General features: G+C 38.3%; 1 protein-coding gene across 47 annotated transcripts in view; it reads left to right on the forward strand.

Moving 5' to 3' along the window:
- The window catches only part of TRDN (triadin), a 194,911-nt gene that overhangs the window by 75,928 nt on the left and 98,979 nt on the right, over positions 1-20,004 (forward strand). For 25 of the 47 annotated variants that reach the window (XM_078383395.1, XM_078383409.1, XM_078383424.1 and 22 more), the window contains 4 exons: positions 621-728; positions 9,720-9,785; positions 15,042-15,101; positions 16,721-16,900. In XM_078383395.1, the coding sequence (XP_078239521.1) occupies positions 621-728; positions 9,720-9,785; positions 15,042-15,101; positions 16,721-16,900 (414 nt within the window). The remainder of the gene's footprint in view (positions 1-620; positions 729-9,719; positions 9,786-15,041; positions 15,102-16,720; positions 16,901-20,004) is intronic. The other 22 variants (XM_078383396.1, XM_078383411.1, XM_078383410.1 and 19 more) reach the window with 1 other exon arrangement.

Consider the following 20,004-nt stretch of genomic DNA (forward strand, 5'->3'; position numbering starts at 1 on the left):
AATGTCCATAGCAGGAATAAAAACTCCATTGTTTCTCAGTACCAGAGACTAAGTAGGGGTATAAATCTTTGCTTATTTTGCCTTTGCAGGTCAGAAGAATTGTTTTAAAAATGTTTCTCCCTACTGGGAGAAATTACATAGCTTTTTTTCAGGGCTTCATTTGCTAAACATTCATGGAAGGTTTTTTTTTGGGGGGGGGGAGAAAAACCTTGGCCTTTTGTGCAAAATGTTAAAGGTTTTTTTTTAATCCACATTTTTCTACTAATGAGGACCTAAAAAGAGAGAGTGAAATTTTTTCAGTTGATGACAGTGTGTTCAACAAGGTATCCTGATGTGTCAGGCTTGAGATACTCTGTTTCATTAATTAGAATGTTCTGCATGTGAAACTTATATTTCATTCAACATTTTCATTCTGATGAAGTGGAGATGTCCATGAAAGCTTACATTAAAATATAATAGTTAGTCTTTAAGATGCCACATGCGTTTGTTTTGTTTTGTTTCTTTGGATTTTGCCTGATCTGTTTTATTAACAGCAAGAATATTAGGAGTATTCCTTACAGCCTCAGTGTTAGGATGCCATTTTAAATTCTGTGCTAAAATTTGTCTGTTTCTTTTTATAGTAGTACACAAAGAAAAGCCTGAAAGACATGAAAAACCTGAAAAGAGAGAAAAGCCAGAGAAGAAAAGAAAAGCAGAACAAACTGAAAAGCCAGAAAAGAAAGAAAAAGGTAACTTTTCCCACCTTTGGTGAATTCTATGCAGATTGATTCAAAGTTCTGACTTGTCTAATAATGGCCATGGATATGGAGAAACTATTTCCACTCACCCCACTTGTTTGTTTGTTTGTTTGCTTCTTTGTTTGTTTGTTCGTAGAATGGAAATGTGCTACTTAACATAGACCCACATGTAATTTATAATTCCCTATGTTATAAAGAATCATCAGCGCTTTCCTGTTTCTGTCATGAGATGATAAATGGACCTGTGTGGCATAAAGCCCCATTCAGACATTCAGAAAAGGGTTAATCTGAAGGCATGAAGAGGAGGAGAGAACTGATCTTCTCTGTTGTTCTCTCCTGGAGCTTCTTTGTGGGATGGGAAAGATTCTTTATAGTATGTCTGGAGAGTTATATAGCTTAGAGCAGTGGCCCCCACTGATGCTTTTGAATTGTGTTGCTGGAGGAGGCTCTTGAGAGTCCCCTGGACTAGAAAGAGAACAAACCTATCCATTTTGAAGGAAATCCACCCTGAGTGCTCACTGGAAGGACAGATCCTGAAGCTGAAGCTCCAATACTTTGGCCATCTCATGAGAAGAGAAGACTCCTTGGAAAAGACCCCGATGTTAGAAAAGTGTGAAGGCAAGAGGAGAAAGAGACATCAGAGGACAAGATAGTTGGACAGTGTCATCAAAGCTACCAACATGAATTTGACACAACTTCGGGAGGCAGTGGAAGACAGGAGGGCCTGGCATGCTCTGGTCCATGGGGTAATGAAGAGTCGGACATGGCTTAACGACTAAACAACAAGTGGTCCCCAACCTTGGGCCTCCAGATGTTCTTGGACTACAACTCCCAGAAGCCTTCACCACCACTTTTGCTGGCCAGGATTTCTGGGAGTTGAAGTCCAAGAACATCTGTAGGCCCAAATTTGGGGACCACTGGCATAGAGAGCAGGACACAGTACTTTTGAGATTGTGTTCTGCTCTCTACACAAGGACAACACCCAGCAAGGGAGCAGAACTAGAACTCTTCTTCTCTTCATCTCCAGTTCACCCTTCCCCCTGAACACTTGAATAGAGTTTATGACTCAGTTCAGATATTAGACCAAACCATTCCTTAACCACAGTTTAAAAGTTAAAGCATAGTCTGGGCTTCTTAGGGCATAGTATGCAAACCACAGTTGTCTTCCTCTGTCTTGCCTTCTCTCTGTGTTAACATTGGTTTCCATGATGTAACATGGGGTGGAGAACTGCAGTGTCCATCAGTTTTCCTTTTTTTCACACCCCTATAGATTCTTGCAGGCTGCAACCACCTTTTTCCTCCCAAACCAGAACTGACTGCAAATGGCAATGTATGTATGAAATGGAATGTGTCTTAATGATGTCCATAAGAAAGGCAGAAGAACTGACATACAGTATTTCTTTCCAGATCCAAACTGATAATTAATCTTCAGGGATGCCCTAATTTGGATTTGGTTGAGTACAGAGGAATTTCCTCTCTTTTTTTGGAGCAGTTCTGATCTGTGGTTTGGGATTTGAAAATTCAGTTTGGGATTTAAAATTCATCTGTGTCAATACACACTCCTGTCCTTCAGCCATAGCTCCAGTGAGAAGTTTGGCAAAAAGGATGAAATTGAAGTAAGCTAGTAGGCAAGAAATTTATCAAAGACAATAAGCCATCTTTGGCTCTTATAGGTGGTTTGGGAAAATGTGGGTTCTGGAAGTGCTGACAAAAGATACTGAACTAGCTGCAGTCAGCTGGAAATTCCTTGCTATATTTTTGGTGCACAGTTATGTGAGAAAATTAGGGGACATATATACAGCCATATGAATGAATGCTCCTGACATCTGTCCAATTATATGCAGATTTCTTTTACCTCATTACCTTTATATAGATTTACAAGCCTGGATATAATTTTTAATGGTAAAATTTGAGACTTTACACATGCTAATTGGATTTATTTAATTGGAAAGTGGTGGACTTTCATCCTTTGTTTCTTGTTTGATAGAGGTGATAGTTTCCATTGTAGATCACATCTTTAGGCCATCTCTTGCCTAACAGACTGAAACAAAACAATAGTGATAATTTGGAGAGCTTCTTTCATTTTCCTGCACCCAAAGTGAATGTCTGCAAACTCTTGCAAGTGACGATGAGATTGCAGCTCACAGCTTCCTTGATTCACTTACAGAGTAAGCCACTTACAAAGTAAGCCACAAAATGAATCTTCTTATATGTTGGTGACAGAGCTTCTTCTTCTTCTTCTTGAGTGATCCTGTATTGATCAAACTGAAAGTGAAACAGGACTATCAAAATAATAAAAGAAGATAAAAGAAAAGAACATGGAAAAGTATTCTCAAAGGTTTTCATGGCTGGGATCCTATGATTGTTGTAGGTTTTTTGGGCTCTTTGGCTGTGTTGTTTTTCTTCCTAATGTCTCACCACTCTCTGTGGCCGGCATCTTCAGAGGACTGGAGTCAGGACTCTGTCTGTGCTCTAGAGTTCTGACTCCCGTCCTCTGAAGATGCCAGAGACTGCCGGAAGAAAAACCTTAAGAATAAAGTCAAACAGCCTGAAAAACCTAAAACAACCATCAAAATATAAAATACTGGAATTCCCCACATATACAGAAGAGGTATTGTTTCTTCCTTCATCTGAATCTAGCCTGATTTTCCATACAATCTGTTCTGCATATCGACTGAAGAGACAGAGAGATAAAATGCACCCTTGTTTGCCACCTTTGCCTATATTTGTTTGTTTGTTTATTAGGTTTATACCCCATACCATCTGGCAGCCAGGTCACTCTGGGTGGCTAACAATAACAAGACAAACAACACAATATTGAAACATAATAAGAATAAAATAATACAAACATTCAACAGATACAATGACTAGTAGGATAAATTAAAACAGATGGCTATAAAGATGGTAGAAAGGATGATGAAAGGATGGCAAAAAGGATGATAAAAGGGTAGCAGAGATATCAGCAACTTAATGCTCAGGGAAAGCCTGATGGAAGAGCCAAGTTTTCGATGCTTGCTTAAACCTGTCCAACGAGGGTACCAGCATCCTGTCTCTCCATATTCTGTCCTAACACTAGCTTCTCATCCACAATACAGGTTATACACCAGGACACACTTATTTATTTCAGAACAAACCATAGCTTCTCATGATTCACACAGTCAAATGCTGTGCTCTAGGCTATAAGGCATAAGCTGATCTTCTGAAGTTGGTGTTTTCCATAAACCAGTGGATATTTGCAATATGATCTCAAGTGCCTCTTCCTTTTCGAAACCCAGCTTGAACTTCAGGCATTTCTCACTCCATATAAGGTAAAATTCTTTGTTGCAACACCTTGAACATTACTTTGCTCACATGTGAAATTAGACTGACAGTCTAGCACTCCTTTTTGTCTCCTTTCTTGGGGATTGGAATGTATTGAGTGTTCCCCATTTGTGAGCCATTGTTTTGTTTTCCATATTTTTTGGCATATTTTAATTAGGATTTTGACAGATTCAGTGTCTGTAGCTTGGAATATTTCTATCGGTAGCCCATCCACCCCTGGTTATTTAATTCTTCCCAGTGCTTTCAGAGCAGCTTTTACATCCCTTTCTAGAATTGCAGGTTCTTCAACATGAGATTAATCTTTAAGGGAATCAGTTATCCTTTTATTTATTCTGTATAGCTCTTCAGTATACTGTTTCTACATTTTCTTTATTTTTCCCTGTCAGATAGTGTTCTTCCCTGTTAGTCTTTCAACATTCCTAATCTAGGCTTAAATTTCTTTTGATTTCTTGGATCTTCTGGAAGACATCTGTTGTTTTCCCCCTTCTGTTGTTCCCTATTTCTTTGCACTGACCATTGTATTAGTTATCTTTTTTTCTATATGATAGTCACTTGAAAGTTGCATTCAGGATTCAGACCTTATTTCTGTCACTTCTTTTTGCTCCTTGCCTGGCCTCAATAATTTTAAGTATTTCATCCATCATCCATCCATGTTTTTTCCTCCTATTTACTACACAGATTGTCTCTTTCCATTCTTCCATAATAATATCTCTGGTTTCAATCCACAGTTCCCCTGGTTCATGGTCAACTGAGTTTTGTAATGCAAACCTGTTTTATGTAGATTTTAAATTCATCAGTAATATTTAAATTGTATTTTGGACTAGAATATATAAATCAAATAGGCTAAGTAATTGGGAGCAATAGATGGAGAAGTTGTATTCTCCCTGTGAAGACTAGGAGCAGAATGTGCTATTGATCATGGACTGTTAATATCCAACATACTTGAAATATAGTTATACAGAGGAGGAGCAATCTTGTTCTTGACCATCCCAGAGTGCGGGACACATAATAACAGGTTCAAGTTGTAGGAAACCAGTTTTAGGCTGAATATCAGGAACTGTTAGAGCAGTACAACAATGGAACCAGTTACTTTTGGACTCATTTCAGCGTACAAGCCCCAAAGGGCCTTCACAGGGCTCCTTAACAGAAACACTATAGTGAGGAGCTGGAAATACACTGGAAGCTCACTTTCAAGTCTCTGCTGATATGAATGCTTTTTCTTGGGACAGTGTCCAGGGATATCTTCACTGTTCCAGATAGGGATTAGGACACAATGCTACTTTAATAAAGAAGGTGGAGAATGATTAGGTTTTGAGACATTTGGACTACAGTTCCCATTGTCCTTTACCCTTAAGTGTACTAACTGAGCCTTCTGGGACTTGGTCAAAACACTGGAAGCTTTGGGGTTCTGTACTTCTTGCTTTCAGCTTCAGAGAGATAGATACTGAGCACTACTATTCTAAGACTAGAAAATGCATATGTGCAAAACTTAAAACTTTATCTGATCAGCTTCAGGCTTTTGAGATTTTGGGAAGAGCAGTGAGGTGAAGGAAAAAAATAGAACATTAGCTTTAATTAAATAAGATAATGAACCAGTGTGGTTGCAGCAGAGGCAGGAGAGAGAAAAAGACCAATTAATTTACTGATTACTGAATTGTTTGTAGATAATGTTGTGCTAAATGTTAAGTACTTTATTCTTTTGGGATCTGAATAACAAATAACAGGTTTTCAATGCATATGCATAGCATTAGTCATTTCAGAGCATATAAATTGCACATGCCTATATTAGAACATGAAACTGATGTATTTGAAGTCCATAAAGCAAAAGTATTATTGACAAAAGACACAATGTGTCAGCAATGGGCATGGAATGGATTGCAAATTATGGCAGAACAGAAATATTTCTTCCATGTAAAAAAATCTCCATATGGAAAATGAAAAGAATTGTAATGTTCCTCCCATGATTCTGATGAAGACTTCCAGGAAAAAAGAATGTTATCTGTAACAGGATTCTAGCAGGATGACTTCAGATTACAGATAGGGGTATTCGTATACAAATATGAATACCCCCACACAGGTGGAGATAATGAGGTCCACTCACTGATGCGCTAATGCTTCAGGCTCCGCGCTGCTGTTCCATCACTCCGGAGATCGCGATCGTCGAGCCACTCCCGGCAGGAGGTGGGACAACAAGCCTCTCTGCCAGATCAAAGAGTAGCTTGGTGATCGCGATCTCCCGAGTGATAGGACAGCAGTACGGACCCCCTGGCATTAGCACATTGGTGAGTGGACCATCTGGCCCCATGGGGCCAGACCCTTGTTATCTCCACCTGTGCGGGGTTATTCGCATACGAATACGAATACCCCCATCTCTACTTCAGATCAAAATATCACATAACAAATTGACAGTGGTTCATAGGGTGGATGATAAACCACATCATAACATGTGTTAAGGACCACATAATAATATGTGTTATCATGATGCATTTTCAAGTCACTTTCAAAAAAACCTTATGGTTTTTTATATGTGAGAGCACAGGTTGCTGTCCTCTGAAGATGCAGAGACTGGTGAAACATTAGGAAGAACATGGCCAAAGAGCCCGAAAAATCCAGAACAACCACTAATGGTTGTTTGTTTGTTTGTTTGTTGAGATATGTGAGATGTTCAGGAATGGTTTACCATTGCTATCCCCAGTGAGTTTTCATAGATAAGCAGAGGTATAAACCCAGGTTTCCGGCTTTCCAGGGTTCAACATTCATTCCACAACACCACTCTCGCACTCAGTAATACATAGACCATTATGCAAATGCCCTCTTGGATGATGGGTGAGTGTGTTCCATTTGGTCTCCTCCACTCTTTACCTCTCACTGCCCCAGAGATGCTTATAAAATGAAAGACAGGACAATCACACACACTTCACAGTTATCTATTAAGTAAGGTGATGCCAAGCATCCTGAATCTCACCCATAATTTTTTCTCTGAATTTTGTTCTTCCTTTGGAATTCTTTTCAAGAAGAATTTGTTGTCTACCAAACTGAATAAAAATTACTGAAGAAAATGTGAGTGGCTTTTTTTGGTACAACACTAGCAACAAATAATTATCTGTAATATTTATTATTACATTAATTGGTTCAACAGAAATTACAGTTGCATATCCATTTTGAACTGTATCCAATTTTTCGTAAATGGACTTCAGCCTACATGGGTGAAATTTCCCATTGTGTCCTCTACCCTGGATTCTCCCCTTAAATATGCTCTGGGGGATCCCAATCCTCAATAGAAGACTAGAAGGCACAAGAGCCTGTAGGGCTGAAAGGGAATCCCCTTTACTCCTGTCAGAGTAAAGGCAAGATTGGGTCTTATCCATTATGATTCCTCCATGAAATTGCAATGAAAACAACATTACTGTCCCAGGCACAAAATCCAATTGTGCACTGCTTCCAAGGTTGATGGATGATAATAAAAAAACTAATTATATTGTACTTGCCTGCAAAGAAAATGGCTTGCTTAAGGCAAGTGGACATACGGTATTTGCAGAAGCACTTATGGTCATTTTTCATTGTAGTATATTGAATTTAAAGTTTTCTTGCAGCATAATCATGTTTCAGTATTTGCTCCGGCCAGCTGAGATTAAGGTTCACACCCTGTAGGGAACGGAAGCATTGATTGACAAAGCTACTATTGTCTGGAACGACCTTAGCTAATAAAGCAGGCTTTAAAAAGATTGCAAATTGTGTGTGTGGCCGTATTTATTTATTTATTTATTTATTTATTTATTTATTTATTTATTTATTTATTTATTTATTTATTTATTTATTTATTTAGTTAGTTAGTTAGTTAGTTAGTTAGTTAGTTAGTTAGTTAGTTAGTTAGTTAGTTAGTTAGTTAGTTAGTTTTCTGAAAAGATAAGGAATTCCATTTAATTACTTCTTTGAATCCAAGCAGAAAAAGTTGCCAAAAATAATCTGAGGTTGTAATCAAAAAGAGTGAGTGAACTGTACGGCTAAGCACAGGTAGTTTTTAATGTTTATGTCCTACTAATGAGTTGGTTGGAAGAGAAAGAGAAGTAGGTTAGATTGAGTCCATTACTTTTCTTGAACAACTGATTGGTAGGATTTAGATCCCTGTAATTCTGGCTGTTGGCTGGCTGTGGTATCATAAGCATAGCAACTCTATGTATGCATGAGTCATACATATGTATCTATTTTGAGACAGACTTGTGGGAGTCTGACATGATTCCCAGTGGATCCTGATGGTTCCCAGTGGAAGTAAACATGTTTATCATATGTTCTGCACAAGTACTCCTCCAGTAGTGAAAGACATTTGTTTGTCATTGTGGCGTTCGCCCTCATTGCCCCTGCTTGTCTTTCCCTCACAAAGGCTCACATCACACTCTTCTTGTTGCCACCAGTGGATTACCTCAATCCACAATATAAATGATGTTTGAACACTTGACTTGTGAACAGAAACAGAACTTATTTATTGAAGTGAAGCAGATTGAATAATAACAGAGGTTTCTCAAATACACATTATACACAAGCAAATCATCAACAGTTATCTCAGTACGTACTTCTTTTCTCTTGCTATATCATTACCGCCTACCTATTTTTCCTAACCAGCTCTATCTCTCAGTATCTGTTCCCTCTTTCTCTGACTAACCAACCCTATCTGACTCCACCTTCTCCCGCTAAACCTCATGTAGCTGCTGACTCCACCTCTCCAGTCCTCTCATAGGCTCATGCAAATCAGCTCATGAATATGAATGGCATGAGTGACGTAGGCCAGTGGTCCCCAACCTTGGGCCTCCAGATGTTCTTGGACTACCACTCCCAGAAGACTTCACCACCACCTTGGCTGGCCAGGATTTCTGGGAGTTGAAGTTCAAGAACATCTGGAGGCCCAAGGTTGGAGACCACTGATGTGGGCGATCGTCACAGTCATATTGTGTGATTTTCCCCACTTACTTTTCTTGTATTTAGTTTGTTTTCTTTTGCAGTTGGTCACTGGATGATAAGCCTGAGGTTAATTTGTAAGTCTGAATGCTATGGCATAGGTCTGTGTGGAAAGTCCACTTTTTGAAGGGACATAGATCTATTGCAGAAAATGTGCATTTTCTTTAATGTCTAACTCTTTCAGTTTCTGTTCTTTCTCTCAGAAGCACCATAGTAAAATTAATAAATGTATGAAATAATTTTCTATTATAATATGTGTCTTCTAATGCATTTGTTAAAAGATCTATCATCTGGAAGCTCTCTGACTGAGCAGGAAGTGCAAGATTGCCAGCATAAATAAAACTGTTGGCATCTTGAGGAAGCGGTTGGTTGCTGGTTGTTGGCACCAAAATTTTCTGTTTAAAATCTGCTTCTAATTGTTTCTCTTCCCCCTCCCTATCCCTGCTGATATAGCTTTCTTTCTTTCTTTCTTTCTTTCTTTCTTTCTTTCTTTCTTTCTTTCTTTCTTTCTTTCTTTCTTTCTTTCTTTCTTTCTTCCTTCCTTCCTTCCTTCCTTCCTTCCTTCCTTCCTTCCTTCCTTCCTTCCTTCCTTCCTTCCTTCCTTCCTTCCTTCCTTCCTTCCTTCCTTCCTTCCTTCCTTCCTTCCTTCCTTCCTTCCTTCCTTCCTTCCTTCAAGTAAAATATTGTGCCATTTTTATTCCTTTCTAGTGCCTCCCAAAGAGAAAGCTGCAAAGCAAGAAAAGCCTACAAAGAAACCACCTCCTTCCCCAAAAGGTAGATTTCACGACCAGAATTAGCACAGAGATGTATGAGAAGTGATGTACTATAGCAAATTTGGGGTGGTGCTGAGGGTAGTAGCATGGTAGAGATCAGAACTGGAGGACATATTTCTCTGGGAAATTCTCCTGCATAAGAGGCCCCACTAAAGTGGGCAGAAACTACACATGGGCATGATGGTGCAGCTCTGATTGACTTCAGTGAAGTTTCCCCTTCACAGATGAACATCCCAGCCAGTGGTGGGCTGTGCTTCCTTAGAGATATGAAAATCACTGTTTTGATATGGTAGTATTTCTTCACATCCTTTTTTCCATGGCCTTGTTAGAATTTGGTTCCCATGCATTTTGTGTTTCCTTCCCACACATGTGTTTTACTCATTTTCCTAATACACGTACTTATTCACGCTTCTTACCTAATTTCACAATTTCCCCCTAGATCTGAGCATATCTTTTAAAATTATGTGCATTGCAGGTATTTGCATTTTTAAGTGTGCACACTCTTTCATGTGCACTTTGTTTCTCAAAATAAGTTTTGCAAATGCATGCAGTCTTGAAGGAAGGTGCATTTCTTTTCACAATGAGTCTAAGGAGATGTGAAAATGTTACTTTTCTCAAGGTAGCTGAATCCAGTAAAATTCTTTTCCATCATCAATTTGTGAGATGGTTGCTGGTTTGGATGTTGTTTTAGGCCCCAGAACAGATGAGCCCAGATTGAATGCTTTACCTTTGGCTTAATTTGTGTTCTCTTTTGATGAAAAGCTATTATTCCTTCATTACATACATTGATCTGTTACAATGGAATGTCTTGTGGCACTTGGAAATGTAATGAATTTATTGTGCTTAAAACTTTCCATTTTAACTAGGAAGCATTATATTTGGGTTAGTCCTAGCTTGTCTTGTCTTTTCATGGGAGGACAAAGCACTGCCAATTTATTCTCCTTGCCCCATGAGAGGGTAAGGCATTTTGAGGCACTCTCAACAAGAGAATAGGAATGCTGGTGGTGCCCACCAAATCAATGTAATTTATGAAAAAAATTAACTCACCAAATCCTCACTGATTCTGTGGGCCTACTCTAATTGCAACTTACTACTGGATTTCAGCCACCAATGCAAATCAGTCACTAATGCAAACATGGAAAGCTGCTGCTTTGCTGCCTGGACTTTGGAGGACAACTGGATCAGAGTCGGGTTTTTGCATCTTTTTTTAAACAGTGGTTCCATGATCACTACATGTGTATGAGTGTGTGTGCCTCTGCACACCTACTGTGCACCACAAATGGGAGTCCTGGATGCTAGTTTTGCACGTAGGCAGTTTGTACAAATTCTGAAGACAAGGACAAAGACAAAGCAGTGCTCCTTGTTTTGCTTTTTTTGAACGGGAATAATCTTGTAGGGCCTAGAAATTCCTCATTGATGAATCTTGTTGAGTTGGGACAACTTGAACTAAGAAGAACAAGAGATATAACAAGTACATCTCATTTAGCATCATCCCTCTTTACAGTTTTGAGAGTATTCCTTTAATAGTAACCTGATGCATCAGAGTATCTTCTTAATGGATGGCTTCTGTTTTGACAGTACAGAGCACTGCAAACCTCTAAATGGAGTTTTCTGGTGAACTAGTGGATATTGTAAAAGAGATTGTTGTTATTTTTCTCTCTCCCAAATTCATTCCAGGGATATCTTTGTAACAAAGCCCCTCAACTGAGTATCAGTTTTCAATTTTGTGAGGATCAAGATATTTCTGAGGTTGTTTACTAGCATTTTGTACAAGACTTTTCATAGCTTCTAAAAACAGAAGTGCACTCCCCCCCTTATGTTCTATACCAACTTTTTCATTCCACTATATTATTTGTGTTTCTTTTCCTGACAGTTTCACTTTTATTCTGCAGCAAGGCAAGGAGAGATATGCTGGACAAGATGTTCACATCATGCATTTACCCCACATGTATTAGGTAGAAGGCTGTGAGGAGGAATACTATTATTCTTTTGTTGGTATTCTGTTTCCAAATATACTTTGGGAGAAAGGAGAAGGTGAAAACCCACAGGTTTATCTCCAGTCTTCTTTGCCTCACCTTAGCTTCTGTATGTATGTGTGCTTTTGGGAAAAATACAACTACTGCAAAACCATTTAGTTATCTGACTGTTCAATTAAGGGTGCAATCTCTACACACTTGGAAGTTACCCCTACTGAATACAAGAATAATTTCTTCTTTAACACACATAAGATGGTGCTTTGTGGCTTGTATATCTCATTGGCTGGATTCATATGACATACGTATACTGCCATAACTCCATTGGTGTAACTTTCAATGTTAAATTGCCACATGTTAAGAAATCAGCATAGGCCTTTCTTACCTCACACTGAGTCATATGGCTGGTGTGCATCATGAAATGCTTGGGTCAGCTTCTTAACTTGTATGAGTTTGTGGCTGGAGTTACGCCAACAAGCATAACAGGATTGACTAACAAAATTCTGGATGCTGGAACTGTACTCAAAGAGGTACATGTGTCAAAACAAGGAGCAATTACACAGCAGTAGGCGGTGTAAATATGAACAAAAGTCACCAGCTCTGAAAGCATCTGTATTATTTACAGCATTTATGTTATTTATATGCCACCTTTCCCCCCATAGGGACCCGGGCAATTAATAAACCAATTAATATACAAATAAATATTAACTGCCAAATGTTAGTTGAACCAATTGAGCCACAATGCACTTTTTCAGAATGAGCAAGGGAAGAATATATTCTGATTTGAACTTGCTGGCCATTCCATACCTCAAGACACTTGCATTAAGGTCTCTGCTCCTGGAAGCTTCTGTATTGAAGCCTTCCTTAGATCATTAAATGGCATGCAGGTTATGATCATGCATAGCTGCCTTCTGAATGCAAACATACAGAGAAGAGTGAAAATGATGGCTAACTAACCCAGTACTTTGGCCTTTTATCCCCTTCCAAAATGCAGCTTGGGTCACTGTATGGAAAGCCACCAAGAGATCCACACCAATCAGTGGAGGAAAGGCCTCTGTAAACCTCTAAGTAGGAATAATCCACCAGGGCTGACAGCATTATTGGCATCCCATTATCGAGCTAGAAGTGCCAGTAAAAACCTTGAGAAAGGCTATTGCAGCCACTGAAGCCTAGAGTTCTTGTGCTATTGTATGGCGCTCTAAGCTTCTTAAGAAGTTTGTGCACTAGTCAAAAAAGATGCTGGATCCTGTTTCAGGAGTGGATAGACTACTGCCTTTCAAGCTCTGCCATACCTAATGATAGGTAAAATACTGCCAGCCTGATTCTGGATAACTGTTTTGAGAATGTTTTGGAAATGTTTGGTTGCATGGAGAGAAATTATACTATTGGTTTGAAATTTTGCCTGCAGTATATCTTTATTTTTTAATTTTTCTTTTGTCCTTTAAAGAAGTTCTGGATACAAAAAGCTGTCTAATGAAAATAAGCAAATGCTTATTAATGCAGGTGTTTATGGATAAATTCTAGAAAAGTCCCAAGCCTTTTTTTTAGTGGGGACCACTGGAAGGTTTGGGATGTGAATGGCTGCAAGTCATCCTGCCTTGAAGTGGATGCCTTTCCTTGTAGTCTAGGTTTCCTAGTCTGCTCTTTACCTGCTGTGAGCTACGTTGACCTCCCTTCAACCTCAACTGTCCCTTCTTGACCCTTCCTGAGAGAGAACATGCCTTTGCTCTTGAGAAGTGAGGGAACAATCGTGGTTCTCTGCACCTTCATCTTACATAGCTAGAACTAAGATTCGTATTGACTTTCTTATCTCAGTGTATTTATCTAATAACACTAGCTTTCTTATTTTACAATAAGACATGTCATTGTGATTTCTTTCCTAAGAAGACTGCTGTGCTAACGAATCATTTTTTAAGAGTTTGAGACCACGTTGTCTGTTTGTTGCTCTACTAACTGAGGACAAGTCGCTGAGATGTTTCAACATAATGTTTGGACATTTATCCCTCCCCCAAACAAAATTTATGATAGTTTAATGTATGGTGAGGCCTGTGTTATCTTTCTAGAATCACATGCAACTTTAATGTATTCTCAATTTGCAATTAAGTATATATGAAAAGTGCTTACATTTGCTGGTGCAATCACATTGCCTTCTTACACCATGTGGTTTGTAATTTGTACTCAACTTGTCATGTGTTCTGATCTTTAATACCACTGCTGAACGTGTAATACATAATAAAGAAAACAAAATTATATCTGCATGTGAAACCCCATAAGCGTAGGAAATGTGCCCTATTTGGCTAGTGTTGTAAGGTGGCGAGATGATTCAAGAGTGTTTGTGTGATGGCTTAAGTAATTTGTATTTGATTCTTGGAAACTGTAGTGCAATGGTAGGCAGGTGAGAAAAAAAGACATAACTTGTATTGTCTTCAGACAAACTAAATGTCATATGATGGCAGTTGCTTTTAAAAAGTAATTTGTTATATAACTATGCAAAGCTCACCAAGCTTTACTTACTGTATTACTGTTAACACTGTAAAAAAAGGTGAATTATCACATACATTTTTCAGTACTTGTCAGCTTCTTTTCTTTTTCAAAAAGCAAACCATTAACCATTGTAAGAAAATGATCTGAAACTGGGTGAGGCCCTCAAAACCCTCTCTTAAACATCTTATTTTATCTTCTCCCAGTGTGGAAAAAGAAACACAATATTAGGAGGGACAATGTAACAATGATAGATGTCATTCTTCAGTGAAAAAGGAATGTGTTATGTGTTCCATATTATAAAAATAAATGGAATCTGTTGTCCATTCTTTATTTTCAGTAGAAAGACCTGCTAAAGCCATGCTAAAATAAGGCTTTCATAAAACCATTTGAGCTGCAAATGAACTGCTGAAAAGAAAATTGAGCAAATTATTGTGGCTCTGTGGTTAAACTTCAATATTGCAGTCAGTCAAGACTCTGGTCATGATCATGACCTACGATCTTGATGGATTCATGTAGCTGGTTTAAGGTTGACTCAGCTTTCCATCCTTCCTAGGTTGGTAAAATGAGTACCCAGCTTGCTGGCGTGCAGGGAAGTGTTGTTTGCATAATTATATTGCAAACCACCCAGAGAGTGCTTTAGCACTATGGGGGTGGCATATAAATCAAAACAACAACAACATTGGACTTATAATTATGGGATACCTGATCTATGTCAATTACATTTTCATATGTAAATTTAAATGTATGTGTTTGCCGAAATTTGGATGTTAAAATAACATTACTGTTTTTAAAAATTTCAGTAACAGAGAAGGTGAAACCTGAACGGCAACAAAAGATTGAAGAAAAAGTTGCTCCAAAAGGTATTTCCTTTCGTCATCAATATTTTCCAGAAGTGTGTTTTATATAATGACAATGCCACAGGAACTTCCTGTTGTTGGGGAATAGATCTAGGTGTAATATGCTGGTAAAATATACCCTTTCCTTGCTGTAGAATTAGCTGTTGGCAAGCAACAATAAAAAGACATCCATCTAAGAACTAACTCTCAGCTTCAATGTATATAATTGTATGTGTTGTACAGCTTTGGACTTTCCATTGATTTCTGTGCATGTCAGCCACTAGATGTCCTTTTGGCTTTAATCTTGCTGCATCATCAGTGACAGCACTATTTGTACCTTTGCTTTCCCCAGTAGATTACTGCTTTTGTTAGTAATATTGAACATTTCTTAGTAATATCCAAATGCCCCAACTAGTGAATTAATTCTGCTTACATTGCTCATATAGTTTAATTGTTCATAATTTAAGTGTCTTGTCATGTTTGTAATCTGCTGTTGGTTTGATGTGTATTAACTAGAGGTTTGTCCAATATACCTTAGGGGAAATAATGCAGCCTGTACTTTTGTGAAGATACCTTTTCATTTCAGTAGCTATTTGGACTATGAGGCAGTTCCTATTATAAACAGGCATAAGCTTGGTTTACAATGCAATCTTATTTTTTTGTCTCACTTAGAGTAGTCCTATTAATTATATATTGTTGTTGTTAAATACTGTGAAGTTGCCTCCGACTTATGGTATGTAAATGAGTGACCTCCAAAACTGCCTATTGTTAACAGCCCTGCTCATCTCATAATTGGTCTTCCTCTTTTCCTCTTGCCTTCAACTTTTTCTAACATCATTATCTTGTCCAAAGAGTTGTCCGTTTTCATCTTGCTCCCAGAGTACAACAGCTAATTACTGTACATATTACTTAACAAATCCCCTTCAGTCAATGGGCTACTCCTATCCAGTCAATAGGACTTTCATATTTTTTGACTACAGTCCCCAGAAGCCTACTGGAATTACCTCAGCCAGAATTCTGGGAGTATTAACCAAAAAATCTGAGTCCTCTCAGGTATTTTTAATTGCTTACAGCTGAAGAATAAGGGCTCCATCTTGGGCACAAGAAGTTTTTCATGAAATTGTTGGTGGCAACCAGTAGAGACTACGCTCTGTGCAAGATAGAAGGCATTATCATTCTGGTGATTTCTCAGAGGTACTGGGGAGCATAAAGGTCAGGGATACTACCAGACCCCTAATGCATTGCATCTCCCACGGAGCTTAACCTCTTCCAGGCACTTCCTCATTCTTTATGAAGGTCCATCATGTCAAAGATGGAGCTTTTATTCCTCAGCTGCTGGTGGTTAAAAACACCTGAGAGGACTTTGATTTTTTGGCTAAAGCCTCCAGAATTCTGATTGGAAGAATTCCTGCAGACTTTGGGAGCTTTTCCAAAATCTACAAACGTTCAATACTCTGCATTAATTAAAAGTTCTTTATTTTTTCCTCATTAATTATATTATGTCATTACTACTGTTGATGATGACTTAATCATTTACACATAGGTAGCACTGAAGGTCTTTTTAATGCTTGGTGAATAAATATGAAATATTTTTTAAAAAACTAAATAAAATATGTTATTTGCAAAATAATAATAATATGCAGAAAAGAAGAGCACCAAAGCAGAAGAAAAAACTAAAAAGGATGCGAAAGAAAGAAAACCAGAATCCAAGGCTCCTGAAAAAGGGAAGCACAAGGAAGTCAAAGTACATGACATTGGACCAGCCAAAGCGAAAGCCAAGGAAGAGGCTGCCCTGGAGCTTACAACAAAGTCAGACACAAAAGGTAAATGGTTATACCAGGAGGCAGCAGCCAAGGATCTCTAATGTACAAGGGGACAGCAGAGCATGTAACTAAGTTTAAAGTGGTCCACACCAACACACATACAGATAAAAAGCATTGAGCCTTTAAAGTGGGGGATAAAATACTGGTAAGAATATCTCTCTGTTGAATTTCAGCACATAAAAATGGAAATCTAGCTAAGGATTCTCCTTGCAACCCCTTCTGTCCCTGGGGACGTTTGAAAACAGATTTTCAGTGTCAGTCAGAAAATGGCATGTCCAGACAATGCAGTAGTTGTCTGTGACCCTTTATATCTACATCTCTGTTCCTCCACCATCCTTCTCTTGTTTCTCTCAGGGGATCCAAAAAGTAAGAGGAAAGCAGAGCAAGGACAGCCAGTGAGGAAATGACACAAATGCTCACCCTCTATTCTTCTTAACCCTACTTAAAGCCTCTTTGGTTTCTCTCTCTCTGTTAGCATCCCTGGCAGCTGCCAGTCTTCCTTTTCAGTGGTCATTTGCAGTGAACCCGTTCTCTCCATTCCCTCTCTTCTTTTTCCTCTCTCACTAGTTTCTCAACTCCACTCCTGTTTAGGGTTCCAAGTCAGTCAGGTCTTCTTCAAAGGTATTTCATTCCCACCATTAGCAGCACAACAGGCAACCAGCATTGTGTGCCCACTGAGCACTGAGCTGCATAGATGACTGCACTTGTTTTTCTATTCACCCTGTGGGTTAGGATTCACACAATGTGAATGAGTTCGCGAGTTGCATATAGAACAAATGACTGTTTGGTGACTGTTAGCTGTAGGAAATATCACACTAACTCTCAGTCTGGGCTACCAATGTCAGGTGGGACTCTTTTATGAAGAATGTGTTTATATGCAAAGCATGCTGCTTATATACCGCCCTATAGTGTTTCAAGCACTCTCTGGGCAGTTTACAAGTTAATTATGCAGGCTACACATCGCCTCCCCAGCAAGCTGGGTACTCATTTTACCGACCTCAGAAGGATAGAAGGCTGAGTCAACCATGAGCCGCTACCTGGAATTGAACCCCAGGTCATGAACACAGTTTTAGCTGCAGTGCAGCGGTTTAACCACTGTGCCACAAGGTTCCTCGCGAGATCTTCCTGGGTATGATGCAAGTTAAGGCCAAACTGTTAAAGTGTACATGTACTGTAATGATGGACTGAAAAATAATTGTTGTGGAAGACAAAAAGAAAGAAAAATATGGTTGGATCCTAAAACTCTGCTCAAAACTCTCTCATTATTTGATTTGAGGACAGTAAGAGACATACATGTGAATAAAAAGTTTGCACAGTACATTTTACAATGGTTTTAACTCTCTTTCCTATTGAGAAAAAGATTATCTGAATGATCAGATGGTGTCCGATTTGGACTAGAATCCACACGGAACATCACAATCACATAATGGGGATTTGTTGATGCATATTATTGACATTAATCTATAGTCACCATGTGTTGGGAAGCAATTGCAATATGCTATTTTCATTTATATAATTTTGTACCTGATCTTTGTTATGTATAAAGTCCATTAAACATGAAGAACACCATCATTTTCTTATGGAGTTTATATCACTTCCCCTTCCCTTAAACGTTAGCACAAATATAATACTTCCTTTCAGTGTTTGGTTTCTTAAGTAATGTATACCAAATTGATCTGGAAGGAGGGCTAGGAAGAGTCTTGCTATGGTGGCCATGCTGGCTGGGTCTTGTGGGAACTGTGATCCAAAAAACTAACTTTTACAAGCTTTATTTATGTATGATATGGATCTAATGCCTTGTTTTCACACCAGTCGTGAGCCATAATGTGATTTGTGTTCTCACAGGACTCAAGTTCAAATTAAGCCTTCTGTTATAAATGAAAGTTCATTTGTCGATTCCTTCCTTCCTAGTTCTTTCCAAACTTTAACAGTACAAATTCTTCCAAAATGATTTGCAAGTGAAATCAAAATATGTCAACAAAACTAAAATGAAGCAATCTAAGCAACAATGAAAACCAACAGGATCCTTCCTATCATGGAACTGTAAATCATGGAATGAGTAATTAGATGAACATTTTATTAAAAGGCATATTATGAATCTTTCAAATATGTAAATTATGCATTCACATTTATATATGCAAACACCTAACACTGATGCACCCTACTATGGTCAACATTTATTTGTGTAACTTCTTTTAAAATATTTTTGAATCCTGTATACATGTTGTTTGGACAAGCAAAAACATCCAGAACATTCTGTTGATTCCACTGATTATCCAAGAACATTAGTTCGAAAGTTGAAAAAGTTTTAGTGTGGAAAAAAATTGGTGGCTTGTTCCAGGTTACTATCTAGAGGACAACTCCTAAGCCATTGCTTCTGTTCAATTCTTCTCCATGTGATTGGTGCAAAAGCAGTGCTTAACAAAAATTATTTACATTTTCCCATAAGAGCCCACAATTCTCCATCTGACAGAATCATCAATGCTGAGTATAGCATTGGTATTAGATCACAGCTTCAGATTTTTAAAAAGTATAAACAAAAATATGGGTTTTATTAAATCAAGTATGAACATGAATCAGGAACATTATCTCTTCTGTGACATTAATTTGTCATGCAGTTAATTTTGGGCTGCCTCCACATGTTCATCCTCAATGGTCTCTTCAATATCAATTAGAAATATATAACTGGATCACAAATTCTGGATCATGGATAGTTCTTAGGTCTAGAACAGAGCAAAACTAAAATGGTGTTGAAATAAACAGTAGTACCCTGCTCAAAATCAAAGATCATCTGATTCCAAAACTGTCACCTATCATGTCTGAATGAATGAAACAGACTACTAAAAGAGGCTGAAAAATACTACATGAAACTTTGGTTCTACTGGTGTGATGGGAGAGGAACTGTGATGCTAGAGCAGGTGATCATGTTGTTGGATCACTTTCTGCCAATTTGCAAGAGAGTTTGGAAAAAGATGTAGTTTTTTTTTTTTTGACTAAAATACTCAGAATCTTCCACAATGAAATAAAAATAGAAAATATTTCTAAAATTTAGACACTGCAGAAGGACATGCCCCTAAACATTTTTACAAAGACACCTAATGTAG

Source organism: Pogona vitticeps, chromosome 1 (genome assembly GCF_051106095.1).
Source record: "Pogona vitticeps strain Pit_001003342236 chromosome 1, PviZW2.1, whole genome shotgun sequence".
NCBI classification, from domain to species: Eukaryota; Metazoa; Chordata; class Lepidosauria; order Squamata; family Agamidae; genus Pogona; species Pogona vitticeps.